Raw genomic sequence first — 16,875 nt, 5'->3', positions numbered from 1 at the left:
CAGCATACCAACAGTGAATTTTGGTGGTGGGAACAACATGGTGTGGGGCTGTTTCTCAGAATATGTAACTGGCTGACTTCATATAATTGAAGGAAGCATGAATGGAGAAATGTACCAGGACATTCTTGATAAGAATCTGTTGCCATCTACCAGGATGCCGAAGATGAAACGAGGATGGACATTTCAGAAAGACAATGATCCCAAACATTGAAAACCTATGGAAAGAACTGAAGATTGGAGTTCATAGAAGAGCCCCCAGGAACCTTCAAGGTTTGCAGATAGCTTGTGTGGAAGCATGGGAAAAAATCACACCTGAGCAATGCATGCGACTAGTTTTTCTATACAGGAGGCATCTTGAAGCTGTCATTACCAACAAAGACTTTTCTACTAAGTATTAAACAAATTTTAGTAAGCGTGCTCGATACTTATTCCCTGTGTCATTCCATTTTATTACACATAAATTAATTTATGAACTTATTTGTTTTGATTTCTTTGCATGTGTGGATCACTTGGGTTGTTACCAACATCTGGTGAAAATTTCACCTCAATAGCCCCCTTAGAAATATATTTACTGAGAAAAATGTTGACGCATTCAATACTTATTTTCTCTGTTGTATATCAATACCACAGCACACATTATGATATCAAGAATGTAGTCTACTGAAGATTTTAAGGATTAATAAAACAATTTAGTAGATTCAGACTTTAGCTCCCAGGCACTAAATTTTTGGAATGATCTGCCTGCTTGTGTGAGTGATACCCCATCAGTGTCAGCATTTAAATTGAGACAGAAGAGCTACTTCAAACTAACCCATTCTAATTATAGCAGTTAATTTGCTTTTCCTATTGCAACTCTGTCTATTAGCCATTTGCACAAAAATACAATATGATACACATTATTCCCTTTCTCTTCTTTATATCTTGCAGTGTCACTGCTACAATTTTAATTTTGAGTTAATAAAACTGAAATATTCTCAGTTTTCCTGTGTGTTCAACCTAATGGATGAAAATTATATGGATGCAGGTTCCTCCACACATGGTTGTATGATTTAATTATTTCCGTCAATAAATTATAGCTGGAAACATGTGCAAATGTCCTATGCTTGAACTCACCAACAATTGCTATACAAAAATACATCAAGCTAATTAAATATAGGTGGTTGGTTAGAAAGTTTTTCATTTCAGCTTAGGGCAGCAATTAATTTTTGAGCAGTATTCCTCCCTTAATAAAATCCAAATTATAATAACTTCAGATATGAAGTTTGTAATGAAAATAAGCAGCTCATCACAACATCAAATTTTGCATAATATTCCAATAAATATTTGCCTTCAACCCATTCTATATGATTAAACAGGGATGCCCTAAGACCCTCATAGAACTGGGGGCTATAATTCCAGTTAAGACTTATAGCACCTTCACTGCATTTCTTACAAAATGCCTAAGCAGACTAATGCATGTCTATCAATATATTCAACATTTTAACTGCGTAAATTTACGTCCAAAAAATGAAGACTACTAAGAACACAAATAAAAATCAAATGTGGCTAACTTTTTAACATAGCTATTAACAAACTACTTGGCAATACTTGTTCATGGTCAACAAAAGACACAATAAAGAGACACTGGACTTCTGAATACCAGGTTGAGATGCACTGTCACAGCCAAGCCACATCACTAATGAAAAGCAAAGGTATGTCAGCCAAAAACACAAGCAGACAAGTCTACTTAAAACAGTCAATCCTCAGATGTTAAAAATAACAAATCAATGCTGACTTTAAGTGCCTGTATTATGAGAACAGCCCTTTAACGTATTAAATAAGGTTTAGAAACCTCAAGAGAGTCAAATAGCTAAATGTGAAAGCACCACTTTTAAACTAATGCCAGGATGCAGAACTGAAGCTGACTACCAGTGTATAGGTGTTGTTCTATTAAAATTGTTGTCTTTGCTGTTTTATTAAGTTATTTTTGTCACGGTTTTAAACCATGCATAATGCCTGTTTCATCCAGTTTTTTGCATACTTCCAATCACATTGAACACCATGAATAGTCATTTCACTGTAATTTGCACAGGAAGAAAGCATTGCAAACTAATCTAAACAAACAAGTAGAGTTTTTGAAAACTCTTGCACAATGACACACACTGAAACTATTCAGTGATCATGATGTCACCCAGGCGTCCCTAAATGGTTACCAGGTCACCATAAGTCCCACCTACACAGTATGCTTATGGTGGGATCCTCGAACATTCTAAACATAATTTAATTGGGGAAGGGGGGGTTGGAAATGACTGAAACCAGGCATCCATTAGGTTCCCTATGATACTGCAAAATTAGCATAACTGAACACACTCCCTTGTAGTTTCTGTTTTGGTGCAGGCAACAGAGCAAAAAACTTTTTTAATGGATAGCTGATTGTAAGCAGACCATCAACCGTTGTGTGAAAATGTCCAGTTATCTGGGAAATATGTTTTAACAATTTTCATACGTACTGTAGCAAGGAATAAATAAGTTTTTCTTTACTATGTGAAATTAATTTTCATACTCATTGAATATTTTTATTTTGTAAAAGCTCATTAACTTAATATTTAAATTGATAATGGTTCGAATCAACTATTTTGATGTATAACACAACTTAGGGCACAGTCTTAGTCCAATCCTTTTACAGATTTCAAAAGATAGCATTGCAAAATTGCATTCTTTGGCCGAAGGAAAAGGCACATATTTTACTCATTAAATTTTCACTTGCCTCCAATTCATTGTGCAGAAAGAATGTGCCATTATCATAAATCAACGCTCATCATGAGACAGTGTTTAATAAATTGTGATTCAATGTTTCTTATGTCATATTTTATTTTCTAGCACCACTGCTCCCCCTTTTTTCCCATGCTTGGGGACTTAGGCTTGAGCCCCAGTAAGCCTGTTCACTTACACATTACTAAAATCAAAATATGGTTAAGCAGTCCAAGAGTGGCAAAGAAAAAAAACCAGCAGCATTTAACATATTTGGCTTTGCATTTTGTTTGTCAGAACTGGCAATATGCAGTCTCAATAAATATACTGACTCAATTGTAAAGGCACAGTGCATTACCTACATACACTTAACGATTCTGAAAATGTTACTAATCAACCTATTAAGTAAAACACCATAAATAAATATTTTTTCTTAAAATGAAAACGTATGACTTACAATTCACACAAGCAATATACAATATAAAAGAAAATATAATTAACAATACAGTATTATTCTTTTTAAAGCTGTTTTTTACTCCACAACTGCTTACATTTTCATACTGGCATGCAAGGATTAAAGCCTTCTTTGTTATATTAAAACCATTAGGATAATTCAATATGCAGACATTATTTGCTTACGTGAAATTTAGTAAACTCCAAATCAATACCTTCAGGAGATAAAGATTGATGAATATTCTTCAGAGCACAAACATTTATGTAAATGTTAAAAAAAACAGCCTGATAGATAGAAAGATAACACTTCATTTGTCCCTAGGGGGAAATTTGGCTTTTTACAGAAGCTCTATAAACAAATAAATACATAAATAGGTAGATATGTAAGTAAATACATAAATAAAGAAATAAATAAACAAATACACATACAAAACACACATTTTGATCCAAACACATGCCATAATTATTTTAAAACAAGAAAATTAAAAACAAAGAAAACTTCTGACTTGGTTGTCATAGTCATACTGAGGCATTATGCAAATGTATTGCTGCTGGTATAAAGAAGCCCCAGTAGATCTTCTTGAAAGTTCTTAGTGTTAGAACATCAAAGAGAGGATGTGCAACATTGTTCATAATGACACTCAATGTTGTTTTAACTCTTTCCTTTGCTACTACTTCTACAACATCCAGAGTGCAATGTATAAACAAGCTGCTTGCCCTTTTAATTAGCTTGTTCAGTCGGTCTTCTGTTGAAGTGATGTTACGAGCCCAGCACAGCACAATGTTGAAAACTGCACTGGCGGTCAAACAGTTCCAGAAAATGTGAAGAGTGTCACTACTCACATTAAAGGAAAACAGTCCTAAAGAAACAGAGCCTACTCTGTCCTTTCTTATATAGTTCCTCTGTGTTCTGAGACCAGTCCAACCTATCATTAATGTGGACCCCCAAGTACTTGTAGGAGTGGACCACCCCTACATCCATTACTTGAAAAGAGACTGGACATAAAGGCACTTTGGTGCTGCAAACGTAAATAACCAGTTATTTAGTTTTGTTGATGTTTAGTTGCAGAAAACTCTCTTTGCACCAAGAAACAAACTTTACTACCCGATTTGTATACTCTGTCTCATACCCTTTATCAATACACTCCATAAGTGCAGAATCATCTGAAAATTTCTGCAATTTACCTGAAATAGTTTTATATTTATAGTCAGAGGTGTACAGAGTGAAGAGGAAAGGACACAGGACAGACAGCACTTGTGGTGCTCAGAGTTTCTTACATCTGTATCAAAAACAGTACTTGAGTCTTATAAACTGCAGTCTGCCCGAAAGACAGTCCATTATCCAGGACACCATAGGATCACCCAGCGGCTGAGTTGACACCTTAACAAGTATGGCTACATAGTATTGAAGGCGCTGGAGAAATCAAAATCATTATACTCACAGTGCTGTCAGCTTTGTCCACGTGAGGATAAGCCTTGCGGAGCAGACAGATAATTGCATCCTCCACTCTAATGTTTGTCCAATAAGCAAACTGCAGTGGGTCCAGGTGGTCTACCATAGTAGGACTCCTATAGTCCAGGACCAGTCTCTCAAAGGTCTTCATGATGTGAGACATAAGTGCCACTAGTCTATACTCATCAGACGAAGAGGCTCCCGCCTTCTTTGGAACAGGAACAATGCAGGATTTGTTTCCACAGCAGTGGCACTTTCTAAACTCTTATGGACAGACTGAAGAGAGACAGAGGACACCAGAAAGTTGGTCAGCACAGGCCTTAAGAACTTGAGGACTGACTTCATCTGGTCTCACAGTTTCTCCTGTGTGTAGCTTCTTTCATTGTCTCCTGACTTGGTCTCAGTTATGGACAATCCACATTGATGGTCAGAGGTGGACTTGTCACTGGCCACTCCAGTTGACATGGTAGGAGTTGTTGATGTAGTTGGAATGGTGTGGGGAGACTGGTTATTGGCAGAAGGTGGCAGTGGGAGGGAAAATCTATTAAAAATTGGTTCAGGGCATTGCATTAGCTTTGTCCACATCTGCTTCTAGCACCTGCACACTGGATTGCTCGAGTTCAATAATTATACACAGTCCATGTTATTCTGAGTGAGTCTGTTTTCTGTTTTAGTAGCTTTGTAAACAACCTTTCCTTCACTCAGCTTTTTCTTTAGCACACAGTGTTCATCCTTCAGAGCCTCTTTGTCATCAGATTTGAATACTCTCTTTTTTCTCATTCAGTAGACCTTTTACTCCTTAGTAATCCAGGGTTTGTTGTTTGGAAAGTAACACACTGTCTTTGTGGGTACCACTGTCTCGACACAGAAGTTAATATAGTCTGTGATGTAGTGAATGAGTGCCTCAATATAATTCTCACGTGACTTGCACATAATTTCCCAGTCTGTTATTTTGAAGCAGTCATTCAGAACCATTTCATGCTCCTCTTCCTCACTATTCTGGTGGTAACAGGATGCCGTTTAATAACAGGTTTGTAGCTGGGAATAAGATGAATCAGGTTGTGGTCAGATTTGACTAAAGGTGCAAGTAGTTTAAATTTAAAGGCATATTTAACATTTGAATACAGTACAGCAAGTTCAGCTTGTTATTTCCTCGAGAGGAACTTGTCACAAATTGAAAGAAATCTGTCACAGCTCCTTCCAAAGTCAAATGTCTGAAGTCATCACATACCATAACTGCAGAGTCAGAGAGATTTATCATTAGAGCGTCGGTGACAGAATGAATCAATGACGCTAATAAGTCCCATTTTCAGATAAAGGAATACAAACATTAATAAGGATGATGTAATTTATCTCCCTGGGCAAACATCATGGACAAATTTAAAGCCAGAATTTCAAACTCTGAATTACAAACTGTAGTTACACCTGTAAAATGCTCCCTTTAAACCATTCCTCATTCACATACAGAAGGTATAGAAAAGAACCACCCCCTTCAAAATATTCCCATTTTTTTGCTTTACAGCCTTAAATGAAAACACAAATCAATATTTATTCCAGCTTTACTTACTCAATGCAATCTATAACATTCAAGTGAAAGATATCACAGCTACAGTTCAGAAAAATTATAAAAAATCAAAAACAAGACATACTGAGATTAATAAAGGATCACCCCCAATGTCAATGTTATTTTGTTGACCCATCTTTTGCTTTAATGACAATCTTGAGTTTGTTGGAATACTTCTCTATCAGCTTTGCACATCTAGACTGAATATATATTTGCCCACTCTTCTTTACAGAACTCGTTCCAAGTTCAGTCAAATTGAATGGTGAGCGTTGGTGGACTGCTATCTTCAAATCTTTCCACAGATTTTCAATAAGATTTAGGTCTGGGTTCTGACAGGGCCACACAAGGACATTCACTTTTTTCTCCTTCAGCCACTGTGTGCCCAATTTTGCTGTGTGCTTCGGGTCGTTGTCGTGTTGAAAGGTGAATATTCTGCCCATCTTCAACTTTCTGGCAGAGGGTAGCAGGTTTTCCTTTAAGAATTTGACTGTATTTTGCCCCATCCATTTTTCCTTCTACCATAATGAGAGCCCCAGGCCCTGCAGCAGAGAGAGAACCCCACAACATGCTACCTCCATGCTTTATGGTGTATTGTGGATGGAGAGCTGCATTCCACCAGGTGTAACGTTTGGTATTGAGGCCAAATAGTTTGATTTTGGTCTCATCTGATCATAAGACCTTTTTCCACTTGGCATTAGAATCTTCAAGGTACATTCTGGAAAAGCAAAAAATGAGCCTTTCTTGAGAAGTGGCTTTTTCCTTGCGACCCTCCCGAACAAGCCACAATTGTGGAATGCTTATGAAATTGTTGTCACATGCACACAACGACCACTCTTTGCCATAAAATCCTGTAATTCCTTCAAAGTGACCATTGGCCTCTTGGCAGCCTCTCTTGCCAGTTTCCTCCTTGCTCTTCCATCCAGTTTGGAGGGATGGCTGGATCCAGAGAGGGTCCTAGTAATACCAAATACTTGCCACTTCTTTATTATGGATTTTACTGTGCTCACTGGGATTGATAAAGCGTTTAAGATTTTTTTGTATCCATCTCCTGCCTTATGTCTGTCCACAACTCTATCCCTGAGATCTTTTGAAAGTGGTTTGCCACCCATAGTCAGTTGTTTCCTGTCAGTTGCACTACCAATCAAGGGAATGCTCCAGGAACAGCTGTTTTATGCTTCACTAATCACACTGATTAAAATTGATCACAGGTGGCAGCCAGTAACCATGGTCTGCAATAGAAATGTTGTTTACTTACTTATACCCGATTGAGTTTAGGAGGTGGGGTGATCCTTTATTAATCTCAGTATTTCCTGTTTTTTTATTTTTTATAATTTTTCTTAACTGTAGCTGTGATATCTTTCACTTGGATGTTATAGATTGCACTGAGGAAGTAAAGCTGGAAAAAATATTGTTTTGTGTTTTCATTTAAGGCTGTAAGGCAAAAAAATGGGAATATTTCGAAGGGGGTGATTATTTTCTATACCCACTGTAGATGTCTCCCTCCTGTCTTTTTTCCATACTGCATTGCATCTCTGTCTGTTTGAATGGGATGACATCCATCCAGCATTAAAACAGTGTGAGGTAAATCAGGTTTAAGGTATCTTTCTGTAAAGCACAAAATGTCAAAGTACTTGTATGCTCCATGACCCGCTATAAGTGCAGACAGTTCATTCATCTCATTTTGACAGCAATCAAAAATTTCCCATTACACTAGATGGTAGACCAGTTCTAAAACCTTTTCGCCTTGCTTTTACTCTCGTGCCAACACGTCTCCCTCTCCTTCTATAGACAAACAGCTCCTGTGGTAATGTGAAACTGAGCTGCTTAGGTGCTTTATTTAATACACCCCACTTTAATTTTCTCAGTGTTTCAGGTATTACAGACATTAAACCGCCTTTAGGTCCTCTTTGTGACTCCATACAAATTTGCAGCCCTCTGAAGTACAGTCAAGAGGAGCTGGCGCCTGGGTTTGTATATATTGCCATTCGTTGGTAAATTTAAGATCCATTTAAAATCCACTTATTTGATTTCTAGCAGCTACTATTAGTGACAAGGCAGAAGTCAGATCAATTCTAATCTTAAATAAGATTAGTAACTACTAAATAAATTCAGAAACAAAAAGAAAAGGAGTGAGAAATACAGAGCCTCTGTAAAAAAGCTGATGCTTGCACAGCACCCAGAAAATATATATATATGTCACACATAGGGATATCCACACCATAAACAAATCAATTCTTCTTACCTCATCCACTACCCCTTTGTTGATATTAAAGGTGATGTTGAACAAAATCTTTAGGATCTCCATAGCCCTCTCAGATACATCATGGCTAAGAGGAGGTGCTGCTTTGTCAGTAAGCACTTCAAAGATGTCACCCCATCGTGGTTTTAGTGTGCTTTCCAGCAGATCTGTTAGCAGAGCAATCCCACGATCCTAAGGCAGTAGACAAGAGAGTAACTTTTGTGGTGCTATTTATAAACATTTATATTTGGGAACTGTCTGAAAAAGGCAATACAAAAACCAGACAAATACAATAAAATTGATGTTTTACACTGTTATCCACAAATTCTAATATCACCAACAACAAAATCAAATGTCAAGGACCTTCATCTCAATTAATATAGATACAGGTTTACAAATGGACTTTATAGGTGCCACACTTGGAATTACACCAATAATTCAACAACAAATTACACCGAATTAATTCTACCTGCACTGAAAAGTTAAAAAAATATCTAATACTAGCCAAACCACGGCGTACCATACGCCGCATAATCAGGCTGGTTTTTTAATGATTTTTAAGCACAGGGAGAAAAATAACATTTGAAAAATCGGTAATTTAATAAATCAGCAAGAAAAGCAACATTGTAACAATGCACGGAACGAACCAACACACAATCGTCCGTGACTGAAAACTGGCGGACTACCATCGTGCCTTCTCCTGCCAGACGGAGGGATGGGGGGTGCACTGTGCCCAGGCGCGAAGTGTGGAATGGGAGGAGAGGAGAAGGACGTCTATTCAGCTCCCTCCGTCATGCTAGTCTGCTGATTTCTCGTTCAGTATGCACTGCCCGCTCATGTGCCCACCTCCAACTCGTCACTTGAGTCGTTGTGACTCACGTAGGCGTTTCATTGCTCTGTGAAGTTTTGGCTGCTTTTCTATATACTGTATAATCCACCAAGACACCTGACCACGGTAGTAGCGAGGTGGGAGGGGGGGTGTGTACAAAGGGTAGGGACGTAACCAGTGGGAGCGTATGAGTCACACCTAGTGGGAATTCCATGGTTTGCGGCCCGAATGGGGTTCAACGGCTTACCCACGCCTCTCTGCACCGGGTAGACACACGCTCAATCTCATGCATAATTATTTATTGAATGCTAAACACTTCTGGAAAGACACAGTTGTCTAAAGCGGGTTGGTGTGGGAATACAACAGTAAGTGAATGAAAAGATGAAACTCTGGAGAGAGCAAAATACAACACAATAGTGAACCCGTGGCATAGAAAACGCCACATAATTATTTATTGATGGTTGAACACTTCTGGAAAGACACAGTTGTCTAAAAAGGGAGGGTTTGAGGATACAACAGAAAGTGAATGAAAAGATGGAACTCTGGAGAGAGCAACATAAAATTGTCCACGAGTGAAGAAGACGCATGTTTGTCGCGGATGCGAATTGCTGTATGTAGCATGTAAAACAGTTTGGTATGGTGCACGCGGTCGTGCGTCATAACCGAAAACTTGTTTTTTAAAGACTGCTTACTTCATTGTGTTTTAACCTCAGTTGTAAAGGATTGTTTTAAGGATCCCATGGGATACCCCTCGCAAACTGTTTTACACACTGCATATGGCGACTCACCTCCGTGAGAAACATGCCTCTATGAACAGTCAAGGTGGCTCGGAGGTACATGAGGCCTCTACGACAGACGAATATAAATGATGCCGTTCTGTCTGTGTCGTCGCGGCTGAGTTGGTGGGCGTGGCTCTGCGAGTTGTCGTCGTATCCAATGGTCTTGGAGTTGGTGGGCGTGGCTCCTCCCTGCGTGTACCATAGTTGTCTCACTTGTCGGTGGCTTAGTGAATCCACGCCTCTTCTGACGTGCTTTCCATGGGTGTCTTGCCTTAGTGAATTATATAGATAGATGTTGGACCTATTTAAATGATTACTGATATAATATAGCTGAACCCCAATTAAATTCTTATGTCCAATAAGAATTTTGATAAGAAAATGTTAAAAACATATAGACATCAACTACCCAAACACTGTAGATAATGACTTAAACAGCTATTGTTTCCATTGGTATACAAACAAAAAACAGAGAGACAGGTCGATCATTATAACAGTAATGCAAACCAACTAGACACTGTACTTTAAATACACTTTAAAAAACTGCTACAGTTCCTTTAATCTTCTTGGTTAGTGGCCCTTTTAATTTCTCATTATGGAAAATCCTTTATCACACACAGCATTAGTTTATGTCATGGTATACATCAATTTCTTCAGTGACCCAGGACAGGTTTTTCACTTTTCAAGCAAATACCTTAACAGCTTCACAGCTGTTTGTTTTTTGACTGCATATACAGTGACATTATATTTTTTAAACTGGCATAATGTCTCCTCCCTCTGCATTGCTATGCTAATTTCCTTTATGACCCGTTTTCCAACATCGCAATTAGGGAAGAGGAAAATCTTGACAAAAATGTATTTAAATTGATGCAGCACAAGCACAGTCTAAAAAAAGAATGAATTATATGCACTGCACCTGCTACCGATTCAGTGTGTGGTTGCGCATTTAATCAGTGGGTAAGCGGAAACACAGGATTAGACATTAGAGAATGCAGAAGCAAGGATGAATTGTAGAATTAAATTTAAGATAATAAACACCCAGTTCTTCACAATAATTCAAATAATAAATCTTAAGTAATTATTAGTACAATACATTTAGCATAATACTATACAGACAAGAAGGCCATAATCATAAAATTGTATGATAAAGAAAGCAAATAATTATGTGAAAAAAATGTTTTACATTAATGTACATTGAGCTTAAGTAGATGTAGGTCACATTCCTCATAAAGTCATTAGTGGTTCCACTCTTCACTGTTACCAAAGATTATAACAGAAGTCAGTAATAGATTTCCCCATTCTTACAGGAAAATTGTAAAACTTTTGTGTTTGGCTGGCAGTATCGGTTCAGTAAAACACATTAGGACAATAATTATCTTACTAATAATACCAAAAAACAAAATGCAAAGGAATCCTTAAGGTCTCAAAGTCCGTCCTTTGTTAGCCAGTTAGGAAACAGGAGCACCCTTCTTTTTCCTCCTAGCTATAATAGCTTTTGTTAATATCCGTCTGGTGTCCTGTCATAAGACAATGCAAACAGAACTTTAGTTCTAACTGAGAACCAGGGGACATGTGTATGTATGAGTAAGAGTCTAAAGCAGGGGTTCTCAACGTCGGTCCTGGGGACCCCCTGTCGCTGCAGGTTTTTGTTCCAACCAGCTTCTGTTTTTAATTGAACTCCTGGGCTAATTAAGTGAACCGATATTTCCCAAGTTCTGTGTTTAAGGAACAATATATTAATTAGAAAACTAAGTTTGCTAAAAAAAAAAAAAAATAAATAAATTAAAATGTACCAAGCAGTTATATATGAATAATATATATTTTTTCTTTTTAACAGTATTTTCATCTTGATTTTCATTCTACTTTTCTAGGTGTTCTAATTATTAATTAATCCATTATTTATTAATTAGTGGGTCTGACTCTAAAGTAGCTGCAGCCTTTGATTATTCAGTGTTGTTTGCCTGGGTGTCTGCTTTGCTCGTTTTAAGTTGTTATTATTAAGATACAATGAAGGGAGAAAAACTGCACAGAGAAAGGGCAAAGTATAATGAAATCAAAAAAAGAGAGTTAAGCATTTAAATCTACAGCAAAAGCAGAAATATTTATAAATGTCTTATAAATGTAAAAATCATGCTGCTATGCTTTTCTGAATGTCGAATAAAAGAAAAAAAAATACCAGCTAATTAAACGAGATCAGTGCTATCAGGTGTTGTCACTGATTAGGAATTTGGTTGGAACAAAAACCTGCAGCCACAGGGGGTCCGCAGGACTGACGCTGAGAACCCCTGGTCTAAAGTATAAAACGTGCCAAGACCAAAATTCAAGATAAGCCACGATACTAAACAATCAAAGTCATAAACTCCACTATGGCTGAGGCCTTTTAACTAACTTTTAACTAACTTTCATCACTAACTAAAGCACACAATATAACTTTCAGGAGTCATGGGACAACAACGAGGGTTGGTAACAATTAGTCTGAAAATAATTCATTGTACATCTCAAAAAATGTTCAAGACATTGGTTGACTCATTTTGTATGTCCATTTGTTCTGGGGGATATCTGGATGATAGATTCATCCTTTAGCCAAACCTAAAGCAAAATATTTGCTAAATTCGAGAAATACATCATAGAACCCTAACTGTTATAACAAATGAAGAAGAACAACGTAGTCAAAATATTTCCTTAATAAACACATTAAGAAACACATTTCTTATTAGTAGGTAATTTTTTAAGGGATATTAAATTGGCATACTTTGAGAATCTCTCAACAACCACGAAGACAGTAGTAAACCCTAGGTAGAAAGTAACTCCTTAAGAGAATCCATGGCTAAATCTTTCTATGGACAGGAGTGAGGAGGAATGGGTTGTAAGAGACAGACTGGAAACCTCTGATTATTTTTAGGTCTACTACAAATGTCACTCATGGGAATGAATCTCTGCAATTAGAATACATTTTTTTTTCCAGCAGAAAGAAGTTTGTCAGTTTGGATGATTCCAGGTTGATCAAAAATATAGAAGTGTGAGCTCAGTTTAAAACAATTTCTCTAACTTCAAGTGATGAATCAAGTGAATAAAATTAATTCTTCAGGATACTCAATAATACATGATGAGATTAATGAATTTACCTGGCGGGAAAATCTTTGCTGATTCCATGGCAATGCCTTTACTGTCAAAGTGTCTGGAAAGAGCATCTGCCCTGCAATTTTTATTCCCTTAGTGACATGAAATGCAACTATACTACCTTACTTGCCAACAGCTCACAGTTCCCAGCATCTAAATTTTGTTCAATGGGGGTGAATGTGTTTGGAAAAGGAGGCACAGATTTAATTTGTTAGTATTTGAAAACTGCTGGGAAAGAAAGGTATCCACAATAATACTAAAAACTAAAGTCCACTTTAAAGTACAATGTAAACTCTGCATGACTTAATATCAGCACTAAAGTAAACAATTTCTTCAAAGTGTCAAACCTATATAAAAAATTGACAATTTTTAAGAAGAGATTCTTAAAAACTCATTAAAAAAATTAAAAATCGTAAGGCCTACAAATTGTTGCACTTGTTTAATATTCTCAGGTGTTTTCCAGTAATACTGAAGTGACTTTAGTTTAATCCATTTTCAAACCACAGCAAAAAAATGTGACAACTTAAAAATGTTTCAGAGGTCTTTAAAATATGTCACTTGTACTGTGTTTTGATTAGGCATTAGGACCATAGCAGAAAAAGTGTGAAGCCTTTCAGACAGGCAAGAGAGCAGGCCATGTTCCCTACTGCTCCATCCAAAACAGTCTCACCCCAACCCAGCCATCCTCCATACTACCACCTGAGGCAGTTGTCTAGTCAGGCCCAAAAATGGGGAAAGTAAATTATATCAAAGTATCAAAATGTCCTTGAGGGAGAGAAAACCGTAAAAACCTCTGGCTTAAAGACAAGGTCAGTGTAGAATCTTTATAAATGCAAGACTTTATTGGACAGTTGCAAAAAACTCATAAATATGAAAAGGCAAAAAGTAAACCAAAAGCAGAGCAAACAAGTCCCAATACACAATTCAGAAAAAAAAATCCAAGAAGAAAAGCGAAACTCCAAATAACCGAAAAATTCAGCACTTAAAATAGTTGTTCAATCAAAGAAAGTCAGAGAATGAATAAAGTTCTAAGTGACTCACTTCCTGCCTGAATTTCTAGGATGAAGTTGGTGTGTTAGGAATGACATAAGGATGGTCCGCCCACAAAATACAAGTAGCATCAGAGAACATAATAAATGCATAGATATAAATAATAACATAATGAATTAAAATTGTATTACCTACACACAATGACAAAAAACAAAACCAAAATCAGAATTAACATAATAAGACATACAGGTAAGCTGTTAACTTACGACCACGTTCGGTTCCGACAGACCAGTCGCAAGTCAATCTGGATGTAAGACAAAACCGGTATATGTATTCAAACCTGACTGTATTTATAGTACTGTATAACAAGCCCCTTAAGTCATAGTTTGTTTTATATCCTTTTTATCATCATTCTTAGCACATTATGTAGATTTTCTTTTTTTTGTAAATTACTTTTTATTTGTTACTGTTGCTCGTTATGAGTGACAAAACTTTAACAGCTTCACAAATACTTTCTTTGTGTTATGTTGCTTCAATCAGCGTGAGCCTCTCCCAGTGTTCAATGTGTTAACTGTGAGAGGAGGAATTGTACTGGCAGAGTTTGAGCACTCATGCATTTTCTGTTTTAACATTTCAGCCTGTTAATAATAAACATTAATAGATAAAGGAGTTCAGTGTGGTTTCATTACCCCTTTGTGGCAGTTTGCACAAAGCGGCACATCGTGAGTCACAACACAGAAACTTCGGAGGTTAACTAGATTCAAAGCCTGAGTGTAGCCGTACAGCACATGCAGTGAACACCAGTTACAATGGGATAACTTAAAGTCACATGCAATTGCACTTGCTTTCTTTCCTCCCTTATACTGCTTGATCACTTCCTTTTTGTGTCAAGATCAATTGCCTTTTTTCCTGTAATTATAAGACAAACGTAACTGAACTTCGTCAAAACCGTTGCAGGCAACAAACTGAGATTAAGATGAATGAGTCACTGAATAAGGAGCTGGCATGGCGAAAATTGTTGTTTGCCCGTGAGATGCTGTAAGTCGATTGGTTGGTAAGATGCACCGGTCATAAGTGGACGACTACCTGTAATAAGAAACATACTGAAAAGAATGAAAAAACACTTCAGCCAGAGCAGCAACTCTGTCCATACCATAACACACTGTAGGCTGTGTTGATGGAGTCTGCACATTACTATTTAATTCCATGAAAAGATCAAGATAGCATCGATATATACCAAAATGAAAACTTCTAGCGCATCTCAAAAAATGTCTTTAACAAACGAAAGGAGAATGATAAGGACATTGGGCAATCTGTAGGGAATGATCCTGTATTTATGAAGATAAGAGGAGGTATTAATTATTGTGAATGTCCCTTTGGGATTAATAAAGTATCTATCTATCTATCTAAATATAGTTTTTCCTTCTCACCTTTTCTAACGTGCATCAAATCCAACTTACTAAATAAAATGGATTTCGTGACTTGATTAGGCAGGGAGGAAGCCAGTCGAAGGGATAACTGTTCTTTATCATGATTATCACAATTTTATTTAGTTCCTGATAATTCATACATGATCACAGGCACTTATCTTTATTTTGTACAAAGTAAAACCGGTCCCAACAGGACTGTTAAGCAGCTTAATAAACTCATTGCATAAATTCTCTTTTATGTTTGCTTGTTGTGTTCAGCTCAGGCTGAGTTAAAACATACATTTTTTCTTTAGACAAGTGAACAGCAGGCAGAGGATCTACAGCATGTATTGTTGGGAGTATTTCCAGTGATTTCTGTTTACTAAAAACATCCCCTAATTCTTCATATTGGGTAGTATTGCAATAAATTGGTGGATGAATGAACTTTCGCTCCATCTTATATATCGGAATGCCTGACACGTTATATTCCAAATCGTAACCTTAGATCTTCAAATGAGTATCTCCTTATAATTTCAAAAGCTATACTTAAAAGAAGTGGTGAGGCGGCCTTCTGCTGTTATGCACCTAAAATCTGGAATAGCCTGCTAATAGGAATTCGCCAGGCAAATACAGTAGAGCACTTTAAAACACTGCTGAAAACACATTACTTTAACATGGCCTTTTTATAACTTCACTTTAACTTAATACTGATACTCTGTATGTTCAATTCATCATAATAACTATTCATACACTTACCTAAAGGATTATTAGGAACACCTGTTCAATTTCTCATTAATGCAATTATCTAATCAACCAATCACATGGCAGTTGCTTCAATGCATTTAGGGGTGTGGTCCTGGTCAAGACAATCTCCTGAACTCCAAACTGAATGTCAGAATGGGAAAGAAAGGTGATTTAAGCAATTTTGAGTGTGGCATGGTTGTTGGTGCCAGATGGGCCGGTCTGAGTATTTCACAATCTGCTCAGTTACTGGGATTTACACGCACAACCATTTCTAGGGTTTACAAAGAATGGTGTGAAAAGGGAAAAACATCCAGTATGCGGCAGTCCTGTGGGCGAAAATGCCTTGTTGATGCTAGAGGTCAGAGGAGAATGGGCCGACTGATTCAAGCTGATAGAAGAGCAACTTTGACTGAAATAACCACTCGTTACAACCGAGGTATGCAGCAAAGCATTTGTAAAGCTACAAAACTCACAACCTTAAGGCGGATGGGCTACAACAGCAGAAGACCCCACAGTGGGTACCACTCATCTCCACTACAAATAGGAAAAAGAGGCTACAATTTGCACG

General features: G+C 37.2%; 1 protein-coding gene across 3 annotated transcripts in view; it reads right to left on the bottom strand.

Annotated features, from left to right (window-relative positions):
• LOC120542256 (synembryn-A-like) overlaps positions 1-16,875 on the bottom strand; it is a 188,066-nt gene that overhangs the window by 78,026 nt on the left and 93,165 nt on the right. For all 3 annotated transcript variants that reach the window (XM_039774573.1, XM_039774575.1, XM_039774574.1), the window contains exon 6: positions 8,443-8,631. In XM_039774573.1, the coding sequence (XP_039630507.1) occupies positions 8,443-8,631 (189 nt within the window). The remainder of the gene's footprint in view (positions 1-8,442; positions 8,632-16,875) is intronic.

The sequence above is a fragment of the Polypterus senegalus genome, chromosome 13 (genome assembly GCF_016835505.1).
Source record: "Polypterus senegalus isolate Bchr_013 chromosome 13, ASM1683550v1, whole genome shotgun sequence".
NCBI lineage: Eukaryota > Metazoa > Chordata > Cladistia > Polypteriformes > Polypteridae > Polypterus > Polypterus senegalus.
The sequence above is the reverse complement of the archived record's forward strand: the minus strand, read 5'-3'. Positions and strand labels throughout refer to the sequence as shown.